This window comes from Corylus avellana, chromosome 4, assembly GCF_965113065.1.
Source record: "Corylus avellana chromosome 4, dhCorAvel1.hap1.2, whole genome shotgun sequence".
NCBI lineage: Eukaryota > Viridiplantae > Streptophyta > Magnoliopsida > Fagales > Betulaceae > Corylus > Corylus avellana.
Genome location: NC_142493.1, coordinates 29,667,476 through 29,682,622, shown reverse-complemented (window position 1 = coordinate 29,682,622; position 15,147 = coordinate 29,667,476). Strand labels below are relative to the sequence as shown.

Below are 15,147 nucleotides of genomic sequence, written 5' to 3'. Positions count from 1 at the left end.
GAAGATATGGCCTTACCTGACTAGGCTGATAATATTCACCATCAATTTCCTTTGTCGAACTCTGACTCTAGGATAGAAGCTGAACCGTTTTATTTCCTGACTTTAGTCCTTGACAATAATCAAAATAGAACCTTGACTTTTTGTAGTGTAGGGTTTTCTGCAACATTGGTTGCAGTCGGAAGAATGCATTATTGCCTACATACACAAATTTTGAGGATGATTTTTCATGGAAAACTGTCCACGTAATCATTGAATGGCTTCTGTGAACTTCATCGTCGTACGCATTCTTGTCATATTTTTCTTCCACTCTTTTTGGAAGCATTCCCATAGGATCTCCCATTCTCTCTTTTATTAGGATCAAGAGTGGGAATGATCCTCCCTTGTAACCTTTTCCCGCATTTGATTAAAAAAAAAAAAATATGACTTGTCATGCAGACATTGGCAGAGGGCTCACCTTACAAACCTCTGTATTAAACCCACAATCCATTAGAAAAAGTAGCCATGCTCGCTGCTGTTCAGACAGCTGATCCCTGGGGCCTTTCACTTCAACAAGCTTTGCTTCACCCCTGTACTCCCCATGAAAGCGCCATAGCAACAAATCTGGCATTCCACTGGACCAGCTCCGGTAATCTTGTGCAAGATGTTGGCACAGTGAGGCCAAACAAGGGCCACCAACACATGTAACAGCTGCCCGAAGTTCAGTTAGGGAATGCCGGTTCCAATTAACTCCCCTACAAGCTGTTCCCACATGGGATTCCCATGACATGATGAGGATCCCCTCAGCCATGCCAGTATGAATTTTTTGTAGATGAGATTCTATACAGCTCTTTCTTGCCAGATAAAAGCTATCAGACTCCAAATCCAAGGGTGCTGTCTGCAAAATGGAAATTCCTTTTAAGCCTATTGACAGAAGCAAAAAGACAAGAAATTACTGGGAGACTGTAATTTGGAAAACAAAGAGTTACAAAACATGACTTTCACGCTAGAGGTATGTTTGAAAATAGCCTCAATGCCACTTTCATTTCTCTTATACCGAAGAAACCAAGACCGTTGACATTAATGATTTTCGACCTATTAGCTAAGTGGGTGGCAAGTTGTAGCTTGATGAAGTTTGGAAGATGATACCGTCTTGCCTTAGGTGGTATCTTTGGAGGAAAAGAAACAATCAAAGCTTTGAAGACCGTGAGAGGACATTGGTGGAATCAAAGCTTTCAGACTCTTTATCATTGGACCGCCGCCTTTGATTTTAATACTTTAAGCTTTCACTTTTTTTAGATCTTTTTTCTGCTTCTAACTAGGTGTCTCTTTTGTATACTTCTCGTGTGCTAAAGTTGCGCATTTGCAAGTTTTAATGAATTTGCAATTACTTATCAAAAAAAGTACGAAGTTCTACACCAATACTTTGTTTGATAAGTAAGCAAAACTTCATTAAAAGCACAAAAGCGTATTTCAAGTACACATAAAGTATACAAGAGAAACACCTAACTAAAAAAACAAAAAGAAAAAGAAAAGGAAAAAAAAAAAGAGACTAAAAAAAAAAACATGAAAAGCAAGTACGTTAAGAAAGTCTAAAGCAGCTGGAGGTAAAGAGTATTGAAGAAGAAAGACTTTAGTTCAAAAAGCATACTAGAAACAAAACACTTGTGACAGAAACTGAAGAAAAGATAACAAATTAATAAACAAACATATAAACATACCTGAAATCTGTTGCGGAAGACATTAGGTACATCAGAGAATATGATGTCCCACATAAGCAGCCCAAATATTGTCAACCAAATGCCACTCTCTGTATGAACACCCTGCCATCCGCCTCCTTCCCCAGCATAGTACTGTAGGGCAAGCTGCTCAACTCCACATTGCTCCCCATCTTCTCCATAAAACCTGTTTTTCATGCCCATTTCACAGTTCAAAGGTCTCCCTTGAACATGAACCTAAAATGTTTTCCAGCAACATCAGTCACAATTGGAAGAGGAGCAACTTTTAGGCGTCTACTACTTTCAAGTTTTAGATGTACTTAATGACTTCGACTTGAAGGTTTAACAAGCATATCAGAACATTAAAATTCTTAAAAGAACCAGGCAATTACCTCTGTGATTTTCCTCTTGATGGATGCTGAAAAACTAGGCGTTTTCCAGCGCCTCGGTGGTTTCCCTAAGCGAAGGATTCGCCTCTGCAGTGCCATCCTTGAACCAGCACGCACCCATGGATCCTGTAATCCATCTTCAGCAACTGCAAGGCTCTCATTGGGACACCCTATGTGCTCCAAATTAATTGACAACCTTAGTGTCCAATATCCTCTTCTTCCATCACAAGTAAAACAATTCAGCAACCACTTGAGTAAATTTATTGCATCCTTATACCTGAGCAGAAGAAAAATGTTTTTTCAGCTGCTAAATAGAATAACCATATGCTGAAGTGCAGAGACCAACAATTTTGCATTACTACTAATACCTGTAATTGCATTTGCAGGTTTTGTAACCATTAATAATCCCTCATAAAAGCATATTGAGTCAATGGCAGCATAATGCCGAAAAATGTGAGTTTTAACACATTTCCACCCTTCTTTAACATTTACTGTGGTATTTCCTTTTGATTTCTATATCCACTATCAAGATACTAATTATAACTAAACCCTTCGCATAATTTACACTGAAATTATTATCATAAAAACAATCACAAGTGAGACATGATTACTCAACTGTATACAACTGGAGAAACATATTAATGGAAAAATGAAATCAGGCACAGAGGCTAATGTTGTAGTTCGCAGTATAAGCACATAAAAAGAAGCAACAATTTGTAAACACATTAATACCTGCGCTCCCGCTCGAGAAAGGAAACTCCCAATGAGACCACTTTTGAGTAGACCCACGATGCTGAAAAGCGTGAAAGAAATGTAGCCGCTGATTCAGAGTTTAAGGATTTAATTGCTTTCGTAGGAGAGCAGCAAATACGGGAGTCAGCAATCTTTATGCATTTTAACACTAATTCAACAGCGTTTCCATCAAGAGCTTGATCCATTAGTTGTGCCACTTCGATGGCCTGTAATCCATGACCCTCACATATGGTAAAGGCAATTGAATGTCAATATTTTTTTACTAAATAGAAACAATGGTAACACCTCTTCATAAGCCAGCAGGTCATCTCGACCCGAGAAGATTTGTTCTGAAATTATGCAGTTGTAAGTTGGATACTTGACGATTCCCAAGTCAACTAGTAGAAACGCTGATAGATCTTGCTCGCTATTCAGGAAGAAAAGCCTCTGCAGGGGCAGTGAAATTCATAAAGATCATTTTAGATGAAATTACAATTAAATCAAACTGCTGCCACATATAAATGACAAACTAGAAGACACGAGAGCACCTCAGCACGCCAGATAAAGGATTCAGATTTTGAAGATATCCTAATACAGGCACCAGTTTTATCCAAAATCACACTTGGTAGGGATGGGCTGCACATTAAGAGAGCAAGAAAAAGATAAACTTAATATACACTCATTAACACACCTAACTGAAAATGTCAACAAGTCTCTTATAGATTGTATTCATACCATAATCCATCTCCATATGAACAGAGAAGCGATTCAATAAGATTCTTCTTTCTCGTACCATGATTACAGTTTGAAACCTCAAAAGAAGCACAAAACAATTGAACATAAGACCCATCAGATAACAATAAAAAAATGCACCGGAGCATACTTCAGATCAAAGAGAGATTAGAGTTAAGAGTCCATTACTAAAAGTTATTTCACTTGTTTAGGAAGAGCATAAGTTTTATCAGATAATGATAACTTCTAAATCTAATTCATTGAGCGAATATATTATTTCAACTGAAATGCTCTGTCTTGCTCATTGAGTTTGAAACCAGAAAGACAATGCTAAAACCTCAATTTGGTAGGACAAGCACAATTAAAATGCTGTTCAAGGCAGTAAGCATGTGAAGACAATGCCAGCAAAAGAATAACTATATGGATAGTCAGTAGCCTATATCTTGCACTCTTAATTAACGGGACAAATATCGTTTTCTACTTTTAGGAATTAATAGAGTAAAACAATGAGTGTTCGATATGAATTATACGTGTAATTTGTTTATGTAGAACAACATCTACATGCATATAGACAGACAACAGATGGGATATTTACACACAAACATACATACAAATATACATAGTATGAATAAAATGTTTGACCCGTATCTGTCCACACAGTAGCTCTCTTACTGTGTAGTCATCGAAAGCCAATTAATCAATTTTGGAGCGAAAACTATGGGTGCAACCAAGTTTAGAAGGACCCACCCATAATGCTCCACCTGTTAGTATAACATAAGAAATGTGCTCAAAAACCAATTATGCCTTTGGTTTCTGCACCACAGAACCACGTGGTATGCATTTAATGGTTACTAGACCTAATATGTCAAAACTCAAAATTTTAGAAACGTAATATGATATAAACTACAAAACTCAGATAAATTCAACTAAGCCCGTGACAGGTCTAAAGTGACAAGTAATTTTAAATTTAGGCACAAAAATCTGAAAGGATCTGGCTGATGGTTATATGCCGACTACAGCCTTACATTAACATTCTTCATTCATACTTTAGACTAGCTATGCATCAGTTACAAGAATGTTCAGTCCCAAGCCTCCATATGAACACTTAATATAGTTTTAAGAAGTAAATTGTATATTGGAAATATGCAACATTCTTTGACTTTTACTAATTTTGTCCAAAATGAAATCTGAAGAATACAATGTATAATGGAGACAGATTTTCACAATACAATAAAATACATTATTAGCATAATAATACCATAGCAATTTTCCACTATAGGACGCACTAAAATAGCGGATGCTGCCTCAATTGAGTCAGAATGGGACCAAATTCTTATAGTAATGTCCATTATTGCAAACCTTAAGGTTGCCCAAAATATCACGTAGCTCAGAAACAGTGAGCAAATTCAACATTTCCTTAATGTCATTGTCATGAAGTCCATCTGTATCTTCAACTGAACATATATAACCTGTTGCTGCAGTATGGTAAGTGATATCAAGAAAGACCTTCATTTGGAAATTTGCCACAAAACATACAAGAAATATAACTACTATGTTTTTACCAGAGAGACCCTTGACTGCTTCTTGAGGATCCAATACTTCTGAGTAGGAAACATGAGACATCCGGAACCATGGCCCTGAAGTATGCATTTCTATTTAGTATTTCACCTTTGAATATGCTATTTATTTATTGAGAATCTGATAGATGATATATATGGTTTGAGGAGCTACAAGCTTAGCCATCAACTTTAAATTTTTTTTACCACACCAATTACTTAATTTTGATGTCAAGGAATTGCTACATGAGTAAAATCATATTAGAGTGAACATAAGTCAATCCAAAATTTCAATCTGTTTTAGCTGATTGCAAAGAAAAGTGACTAGATGTCAAACTTGCAAGCATCTTAAAATGAACAAAAATTATACATGATAGCAATAACTTAAAATCTTAAGAAACTTCTTTTTTGAAGTAAAAAAAAAAAAGAATACAGGTAATGCATTTGTAAGAAGAATGACAAGATAACTAGAGATGCACAGCTAAAACTAATATATGAGAAAAGATTATCTGATGATAAGAAACCTTTTCGTAAATAAAGCCGAACGAAAAGCCTCTGACTATCATTTGAGAGTGAAGTAAATGATTCTGCATACATATAGCACAACATATAAGGCAGTCAGCCTGTCAGGGAAAAAAAAGAACTCAAAAGGGGGTAAGAAACAAAGACACAGAGTTAGATTTGATACCCATGAAATTTTTTTCATCATCTGTGAATAGGTGAGGATTACTTCTTAAAACCTCGTGTATTAATAGACAAAAGTTCTGCTGATATTTTTTCATGCTGGGTGGACAATCCTTTGCAAATTCAACTACACACTTAGCATTTTTCCACAAACATTTGAAAGCCTCTACACCTTCATATTCGTTTTCACCATGTAATATGCTCTTGTGACACACTATCTGAATGGGAACGTAATCAAAAGGATTCTTTGGAACAGAACTCACACATCCCTGAAAGATCCCAAAGTTACCATGATGAGAACAAAAATCAAGTAGTTTCACCATTCTTTACATATCTCTGTGTGTGTGTATAAATCATTAAAAATAAAAGGAGTGCAACCCAAGTACGCATGACTTATACAAGAGAAAGACACTCAACAAGTCAAGAATGAGAAAAGAGAGCACAAAATCCACAAAGCTAGAGCTATTGCGAAGGGGGTTAGCAAAGATCTACTCAAAGAGGGATTTAAGAAAATAGAGTTGTAGATTCGAACTCATCTTCTCACAATTATCAAAACTTCGCGCATTCCTTCTCTCCAAATGCACCATATTAAAAAAAAAAAAAAAAAGGATAAAATTCCAAAGAATATTAATATCATTCCGATTGACCCCTTCCTTTACAACAAGCCAGAAGATCCACTACCGTCTAGGCATAACCCACTCTGCTCCAAACATCCGAAATACCACACTCTACAAATCTCTCACATCATCACAATGAAGAAGGAGATGATCCAGAGTTTCCCCACTAGTTTTACAAATACAACACCAATCTATCGCATCACATATGATTATGCAAGAAGTAGCAAACCCAGTTTGATTGGCATTAAGGCTTAGTTGAGTTCAATCAATTATGCAAGGTGTTTAAAAACAAGTGTAATGTTCAATAACAATAACCTTTTATTGGTTATTATTCAAGGAGTATAGTTAATTAGATCATCACTCCAGAAGGTTGTTGCTTTTCTTTGTTGCATTCTTTTTTTTAACTACACTATATCCTTATTTATGTTAAAAGAAAAGAACTGTGGGAGCAATCCCATCAATGAAACGACAAGCTCTATTGAGTTTGATGTGAATGGATGCCAAAGGTACATAGAAAACTTTATTCAAGAAAGCACTCCCCTAGGCCTTACTATTTATATAATATAGAAGACGCTACCAGACACTTGAAAAAGTGAAAAAGCACAGAAATTCAGGCATGATTCTTTCCAATTTAAGAAATATATTACCTCAAAGCTTAGGCAGAACTTCTCAATTAAAGGAGACAAATATTGAGCTAATTCACGAGGGAGAAAGCCAAGCATTTTACCACATCCAGTATCTGCAGAAACAACCTGACTCAAAAGGACCATGCAATGCCTTTATAATAAATAATTTAAAACTTAAAACTAAAGGCAAAAGCACAGAATAGAGGAGTAACCTTGATAGCATTGGGATCCTTATCATTATCAGGGTCTCGTAGAAGAGAAATGCTTGCCCCAAGATGTAACTCCTTTTCATCACTAAACCTACGGCCAACAATAAAAGTTTCGAGAGTAACCCCAGACATGTCATCTATAGTTAAATCCCTGTCACCTTTAAGAACCTCATTCTTCGGGGACAATAGTTGGGTGGTGTCCAGATTGTAGTTGATCCTGTCATCATTGATTGGGTTTTCAGACGGACCATCTTTGTAAGTTTGCACAACAGACTCTAACTTTAGGGATGATCCAAACAGATTAATGTCATTTTCTTCAATAGCACTAAAGTCGGGCAATCCATGAACAGCACTGCGTACACGATGGTCATCGAGACCTGTATCACACACACTGTTTTCTAACTGTTCTAACTCAAAGGAACTAGCTTGAACCTTAGATTGTGACCAGAAGTTTGACTGAAGAAGAGTCTGTTGGGTCAATTTTCGTTTGGTTCCTCGAGACAGGCATGCATCTGGGGGCCATTCATCAAAACCATAGAGTAAGCATCCAATACGGTCACTCAAAAATCAGAGATATTAAAACATTAGATAAAAAAGGTTACAATATGAAATCATGATTCTTTTTCTTTTTCTTTTTTCTTTTTGTAAAGTACACAACATCAACAAAAAAGAGACTGGGGCACCGCCCAAGTACACTAGAAGTATACAAGAAGTGAGTTCCTCATACAAAAAAAAAAAAAAAAAAAACTAAACATGTAAAGAATGCATGGTCCAAAAAGGGAAGAAGACTAGACAAATGAGAACCAGTAATCCAAGAAATTAAAAAATGCAAAAGAGGATGCCTCAATATCATTACTCGATTGGTCCGTCCCATAGAATGTTCAAATTCAGCTATTCCATACCATCCATAAGTGAAGCCATAAAAGAAATCTATACAAATATTATTCCACACAAAGACCAGGTATGTTTAGGATCAAATATGGCCCTTAAATCTTAAGTAATGCAACATTTGCACAACAGCCCTATAGGGGGACATTTAATATCATGACTATGCAAAGGATCAAATTTGAGTTTTATTGGAAAGGAAAACGTAACAATCTTCGACGATTCATCCAAGAGTATGATGAATGTCAACTGCAACAAAACTGAAAATGTGGAACTAGCAGGCCTCCTTCAACCTTTGCCAATTCCAAGCACAGTATGGACTGAAATTAGCATGAACTTCATAGAAGGACTTTCCCTCTCACATGGCCAGAATATGATAATGGTAGTAGACGAGAGGCTCTCCAAGTATGCCCACTTTGTCAGCCTTTCCGATCCATACACAGTTGTTACAATAGGTAAACTTTCTTGGACGACATATTCAAATCGCATGGCACGTCTTCCACCATAGTCAGTAACCAAGATCCTACCTTTACCAGCTCAGTTAGGTCTTAGTTCATCTTACCACCTACAATCAGATGGACAACTAGAAATAGTCAATAAATGCCTCGACTATTACCTTTGTTGCTTCATTAGAGCAAGACCCAAATAATGGTCCAAATGGTTATCACTGGCAAAATGGTGGTATAACACCAACACTCACTCCACCAAACTAACCCCTTACGAAGTTGTATATGGTGTTCCCCCTTGTCTCATTTCCTACATTCCAAGCACTACAAGGGTGAAAGCTGTTGAAGAAGTGCTAAAGACCAGAGATGTCCTCCACTTCAATTTCCGCCCTGTTAAGTCTTTTTGGTCCGGAGCAGGCCGGTAACGGACCTACTTACCTGTTGGAGCGTGTGTTGACGACAGCATGTAAGTCTTCCTCTACCGCTCTCCGCCCCACTCCACCTCCGTGCAACTCAATCCCTTGCCTGCTCTAACATGCAACGGCTTTTGCACAGCACAATCCGTTGCTTGTTCTAACACATGTAATAGTAGCGAGCAGTTCCTTCCCAGATTGAGAAGCTTGAGCAAGAAATTCGCCTTTGTCATATATTCCATACCTTTGTCATATATTCCATACATCACACTAGATAGATACTATATTCTAAAGGAGAATTTTTAGACAAGCCCACGATGGAATGAAAATATTTGCTGACCTTCATTGAACAGAATGAAAATTTGAGGTGGGAGACTGAGTTTTCTTACTTCTTCAACACACTGTTTCAACAAGGGTTTTCAGCCCTTATCAGGCAATCCAACACATTGTTAAAGTAGCTTACAAGCAGGACCTTCCACCTGACACCAGAATCCACCCAATGTTCTATGTATCCTGTCTTAAAAAGAAGTTGGTATCTAGGGCTACAGCCCAACCAACCCTGCCTGAGCACCAAAGAATAGATCTTGCATCCAAAAACATAGACTATTTTACCGAGAAGAATGATTAAATAGGGGGAAACCAAGCAACCTCTGAAGTTCTCGTTAAATGGTCTCAGTCCGTGATTCAAGATGCAACCCGGGAAGACTATGGCCAGCTGAAACAAAAATTCCCTAGCCTTGAGGACAAGGTTAATTGAAGAGGCAGGCACATGCGCCCGGGCCTTAGGTGTCCACGAATAGATTCCTGTCAGTAGGCTATTAGGAAGAGATCTGTCGTGGCTGGTTTCTAAGGAAAAATGGGAAAATTTGAGCTGTTAGTGGAAGAAGAGGAAGAGGTCTAAGGATCAGTTGTAATCATGTGCGAATTAGTGAGTTATGAGTCCAAGTTGGTTAAATGTTAGTGTCCTTGTCAGTCTTTCATTTGTATTTAAGAAGCCTCCTGATTAATGAACGAGCAATGAGGATTTGTATCTTGATTGGACCGGAGGCTGGGAAACTTCTCTCTTTTCTTCATTTTCAGTCTCTCTTTTCTCTCTCGAAGAAAGCTTCTCAAGTTTAAGAAGCCAACCACCATATAACATTAAGAGATAACAACTTCCTATGCAAGCATATTTTAAGAAGCCGGTAGTGGCTTTATCACAAACACCAAAGCTGCAAACCCATATATTCCTAAAAGTACACATAAAAATCAATAAATATATATGATATGAAAAAAGAAATGCATACCAAGATGAGTGTTGATGGCATTGTGTTCCCCACTAACTTTGTGCCCACAAACAGGGCAAGTTACCAATTCTTCTGGGTGACAAGTCTCGTTCCCAAATTCTCTCTCTTCTTCGCATTCGTCTAATTTTTTATGAGCCTCTGCATTCTCAACGGAGACGACTTTCCCATCATTACCGGTGCCGACAGGGGCGGAGAGAAGAGTTTCACGATTGGGAAGGAAGTGACGCCGTTTGCCCACCAATCGGATCAAGCTCTCTCTTCCGCGGAGCATTTTGGGCTACATATAAAAATAAAAATTATTTTCTCTGCTCTCCATCAGAATCTAAAAGAGACTCTCTCTGAGCTTCTATTTGAATCGCTTTTGTTCTTGTTTTTCGTCTCTCTATAGGTTCTGCGTCTCATTGTGAGGGTATTTTGGCTTGTATATGTTATATACACAGATTGAGCACTTGCAGTGATTTGCCCCGCCTATTATTTCTCACTCCGCTCGGGAACTGCTTTGCCCCCAAATTTCCCAAACCCGTTGCAACCCTAGCTGTTAATTAAGAGCTCCATTCCTGTGAAAGCTTTTGAAATCTCAAAAATAATAGTTTATATTTTGAAGAACCAGTTGATCGCGCCTACCCTCATAAAGCAACGAGAGATCAAAAATGTCCCGCCGTTTTTTTTTAATATATATATATATAATTTAGTTTTTAAATTTAGAGTATTGTCAATTTTTCATCATTTTTTTTTTACTCATAAACGGAGATTTCGGGTAGAATTATAATTTCACTTTTTTTTTTCTTTTTTTTTTGACAACTCTACCCTCCCATTTACATGGACTGTTGGAGAGGATCCAAATACTTTTAAGGACAATGGGTAAATGAATAGTATTTTAAAGGAAAAAATATAATTAACCCTAAAAAATTGATATGAATTTCTTAAAAACTAGTCTATAGGTAGACAAAAAACATGTGTTTTTTACGTACTAACTACTAAATAACATTTTAGAGAGCAGCTTACAAGATCTAGCCTTCTTTCACTTTTTTTAAATAAAAAATAAAAAAACACTCCTCCCATCACAAGCACCACTACCTCCAACCATGCCAGACGTCGTCGCTCAGGCCGGGATCTCTCTCTCTCCATAGATCCGTAAATCTAGAATCGTTCCAACCACCACCCATGCCAGACATCGCTGCACAAGCCGAGATCTCCCACACCACAACCGATTCCTGCCATTGATGAAATCAACTAAAACCATGGAGAGAGACAATTCTCATGGCTACGATGAGAGAGAGAGAGAGAGAGATCCATCCTAGGCGGCGGCGGCATCTAGTCTGGCTAGCGGCGAACGGTGGGCAATGGCTGAGTTGGGAGGGTTTTTTTGTTTTTTTTTTTATAGTGTAAGAAGGGTGAGATCCTGTGTTTTGCTAACACATACATATTTGTTGTTCTAGGCAGATGTGTCAACCTCTCAATGGTGGGCATAAAAGCCTTGGTTTGTGCCCATACCACATTGAAGTTATTCTCAACACATTTATTGCATCATCAACAAAACAAGCACCCAACCTGTAGGTTGACATATACCCCAGTAGAATAGACCAATATGGCTCAAGTAGTATAAGATTGTTTCTAGTAAATATAAATGCAACAAGCAAAAGTGTATGAATTTATGTTACAATTGCTACCTTTGCATCACGATATCATAACACTAAAAAAAATTATTTCTTACTTTTACTATTTTCCATAAGATATGTACGTTGTTTCATCAACAATATTCATGATTACCAAGGTTCCATATTTGCTCCATCTACATCATTAAGAAGAGAAGCAGAATCTGCAGTCCAAAACGCCCCACTCTCCATGTGGCCTAATGATTCGCTGCTCTCATCATCACCGACCACGACGACACAATCCAAATCTGAATCTTCATAATCGAACAAATCATCCAAACCATCATCATGATCATCATTATTGTGATCAACCTCGTAATCATCATCACCATCATTAGAGTCACCAGTGGCATAGCTATATATCATAGCCCTTCTTCTCTCTCTTCTCATCTTGTTCCCTTCCCTAACCAACGCCATCAACTGGTCTTTTATAACCGAAGTCTCGTCCTTCTCCAATAGGGCTCCTTTCTCATCATACCCCTCCACCAAAAACACAGAGTCCCTCTGCCCTTTCAAACTTACGTAGAATAACTCTGGGTGCCTCACAAACATTCCCCTCAGCTTGTTGGGTAGCCCAAACTCCTTCCTGAAATGAGTCAAGTGGTCAATTAAAGTCCTCTTTTCAATCATCATCCCCAGCACCTCTCTCACCACTGCACAAGCTCTTTTCTCTTCTTCGATGGACTCTTTTGCTAACGCCCCCGCAGAAGTATTATAAGGGCATACAGCTGGCATTTCCCCAAAATTGATCAGAAAATCCTGGTGATGTCTCTTCAAGTTCAGTCCCTTTCGAAGTCTCAGCTGTTTAAATTTCAAAGGCCTGTCTACTATCATATCATGTGAATGAACTTCAGGAGAGGGTAGAGGATTTGCCAAGTGTGGATCCCAAGATACAAGCTCAAGTGCACGGCCATAGGAAGTATCCACAGTTTTAAATTTGTCAGGGTGGTCATTGCAGAGACGGGAACGGAAATTAGGGGGGAGACCAAGATCTGGAGCAAGGTGAACCAACTTTGACAGAAGAAGCCGACGGTGAGATGAAAGCATGAGAAGTTTCTGGAGTTTAGTTGCCAAGGTCATTGAGATTGCTGATTTGAGTTTTAATTCCTGGGAGGCAAGGGCTGCTGCTGCTGGGGTTAGACGGACGCAAAGTTGAGAATATGATTTTGTAGCATTGAATGGTAAGGGTGGTCTTGGGACTGAGAAGACTTCAAAAATTAAAGGATAACGATGAATCATAGAGAGGAGTGAGCGAGGCTTTGAAAGGGAAAGGTAGGATCGACATTTTGAAAGAATGTGGAGTAGCATATAGTGTTTTGGCTTAGAAAGGAGCAGTGTTTTCAGCTTTTGAACAAACCGAATCTTGTTTTGCTTCACAATATGCCTGTCTAGCGAAGGGCTTTGAACAATTTTGCGAGATGAACAAGAAATAGAAATGGACAGATTTTTGAAGTTCTTACTGCTCTTGTAATGTTGGTTAATGTTACCATGTAACCAAGAAGGATTCCTAGGGAGGAAACTAGAATTGAGGAAAGAGATAGGGCAATCCATTTGGGATGAGAAAGGCAGGGACAGTGCCATTTTTCAAACTTGTAGTAACGACAAGCTTTAAAGCCTACAACTTGTTGAAGGAGGGTAACATTGCCAGGAGATTACATAATATAATACCATGAATCTCATTCTTTCCAACTGATTGTAACATAAAATAGTTCCTCAAAAGGGCTGCTGCTATTGAGCAGGTTGAAGCAAAATTCTCACTGATAAGCACAACTGATCAAGGAATATAGCTACATAGGTGATAATGATAGGTGCTTCATCTGCAGCAGGCATATTGCGGATTTTCTTTCAGATTTCCTTACCATCTGCAAAAAGACATTCACTGCCATACCTTAACAAAGTATTAATATGTTAAATAAAATGCGTAGTTCACACTGGATGGTTGCTGACATATGAATACACTATTTTCTATTCATATGGTGATTTTTACTGGAGGTTTGAGATTGAGTTAAAACCAGAACCATTTATATTCTATAGCAAAACAACAAAAAATTTAACTGGAGGGACTGACAGTTGTATAGGGTCATTAGAATTCGCAACATACACAAAAAAATATACATACATAAAAGTATTATGCAGAACATTCACGTTCAGTTAAACAAATTTTAACCTTTTCAAATCACATTTTCGAAAAAAAAAAAAAACCCTCCTAAAATACATTAACAAAACATAGCTTTCTTCCTGGGTAATATCAAGAAAAAATCAACTAAAGTCAAGCGGCAAGCAAGTATTCTTCTCTAAGCAATTAATTTCGATATGACAACTCGTATGTATTTAGAGAGCAGCAGACATGGTTGATGGTTCCTTCTTTGGTTTGCCACTCCAAACTCCAATTGCAATTGATATTCATGCGAATCACTTAGACATTATAACGAACACATGGAGAGCATGTTAGAAATGTCAACGTTCACTCACTGTAAAGCTTGGAGAAGTTAAGGACTCCGAAAGTAGGTTTCAAAGAGAAGAACGGTGATGGAATATTACTGCTATTAAGGAGAAACGAAAAGAAAGCTGCAAGCCTGCATGCATGGAAGACAAAGATAACAGAGCAATTAACTCACCTGAAGATATTGAGCTATATGTCTCACTCGTGCAAGCTTTGGGTCTTAGCCCTCCCTGAGAAAGGACAGGAAAGGTACTACTTTCACAAATGAGAGACCCTACGACTTAGGAGGAGATGCTTCTGCTGAGGTTAGGGACGTTGGTCGAGTGAGAGCTTTTAAGTTTATCTCCTGCAACTTTTTTTTATATTTTATATTTTTATTTTTTTTTAATTAATTAATTTTTTTTATTTTATTTTTCCGTAGGTGACCAACCTTTGGAAAAAGATCTTCTCTATTTCAAATTTTCTCAATTTTTTCCAGTTAGTGCATTTAGAAGGGTAATATTGTCCAAAAATTAACCTCAAAAAAATTTGGAAAAATTTGCCCTTCTAAATACACTAATCGGAGGAAATTGAGAGAATTTAAAATAGAGAGGATTATTTTTCCCAACCTTTAGTATGTCAGTGTGTACAGATCACATATTTCGAGTTTTAATTTTATGGTTTAAATAAAGCGCACCATTTATCATATTTATTTTATAAATATATATATTTTATAAGGATTAACGTGACGTATTTTAAGTGGCTATTTTTTTTTTTTAAAGTAATTGATATAAAAAATAC

At 37.6% G+C, this 15,147-nt stretch overlaps 2 protein-coding genes across 3 annotated transcripts; both read right to left on the bottom strand.

The window, feature by feature from the left end:
• Positions 1–417: 417 nt before the first annotated feature.
• On the bottom strand, positions 418–10,874 carry LOC132177299 (zinc ion binding/nucleic acid binding/hydrolase). Its single transcript, XM_059589561.2, has 14 exons — positions 10,270–10,874; positions 7,243–7,751; positions 7,052–7,156; positions 5,792–6,056; positions 5,628–5,690; positions 5,110–5,184; positions 4,907–5,022; positions 3,551–3,627; positions 3,364–3,451; positions 3,122–3,262; positions 2,816–3,042; positions 2,087–2,360; positions 1,698–1,931; positions 418–874 (listed from the first exon to the last, which is right to left on the bottom strand). The coding sequence occupies exons 1-14, from the start codon at positions 10,538–10,540 to the stop codon at positions 428–430; spliced, it is 2,892 nt and encodes a 963-aa protein (XP_059445544.2). The 5' UTR covers positions 10,541–10,874; the 3' UTR covers positions 418–427.
• A 974-nt stretch (positions 10,875–11,848) lies between these two features.
• EMB1692 (Ubiquitin carboxyl-terminal hydrolase family protein) lies at positions 11,849–14,685 on the bottom strand. 2 transcript variants are annotated; one of them, XM_059591482.2, is made up of 2 exons: positions 14,543–14,685; positions 11,849–13,786 (listed from the first exon to the last, which is right to left on the bottom strand). In XM_059591482.2, exon 2 carries the CDS (start codon positions 13,503–13,505, stop codon positions 12,036–12,038), a length of 1,470 nt encoding a protein of 489 aa, XP_059447465.2. In that variant the 5' UTR covers positions 13,506–13,786; positions 14,543–14,685; the 3' UTR covers positions 11,849–12,035. The 2 variants fall into 2 exon arrangements, with proteins under 2 accessions (XP_059447465.2, XP_059447466.2); XM_059591483.2 differs by lacking the exon at positions 14,543–14,685 and adding an exon at positions 14,397–14,519.
• Positions 14,686–15,147: the final 462 nt, after the last annotated feature.

Bases quoted from the DNA above. Each gene is read 5' to 3' on its own strand.
- LOC132177299 (XM_059589561.2), bottom strand. From the start codon at position 10,540: ATGCTCCGCGGAAGAGAGAGCTTGATCCGATTGGTGGGCAAACGGCGT. The intron at 1,932-2,086 runs GTAATTGCCTGG...AAAACATTTTAG, and splicing joins TCAAGAGGAAAATCACAGAG to GTTCATGTTCAAGGGAGACC. The intron at 875-1,697 runs GTATGTTTATAT...TCCATTTTGCAG, and splicing joins TCTTCCGCAACAGATTTCAG to ACAGCACCCTTGGATTTGGA.
- EMB1692 (XM_059591482.2), bottom strand. From the start codon at position 13,505: ATGGCACTGTCCCTGCCTTTCTCATCCCAAATGGATTGCCCTATCTCT.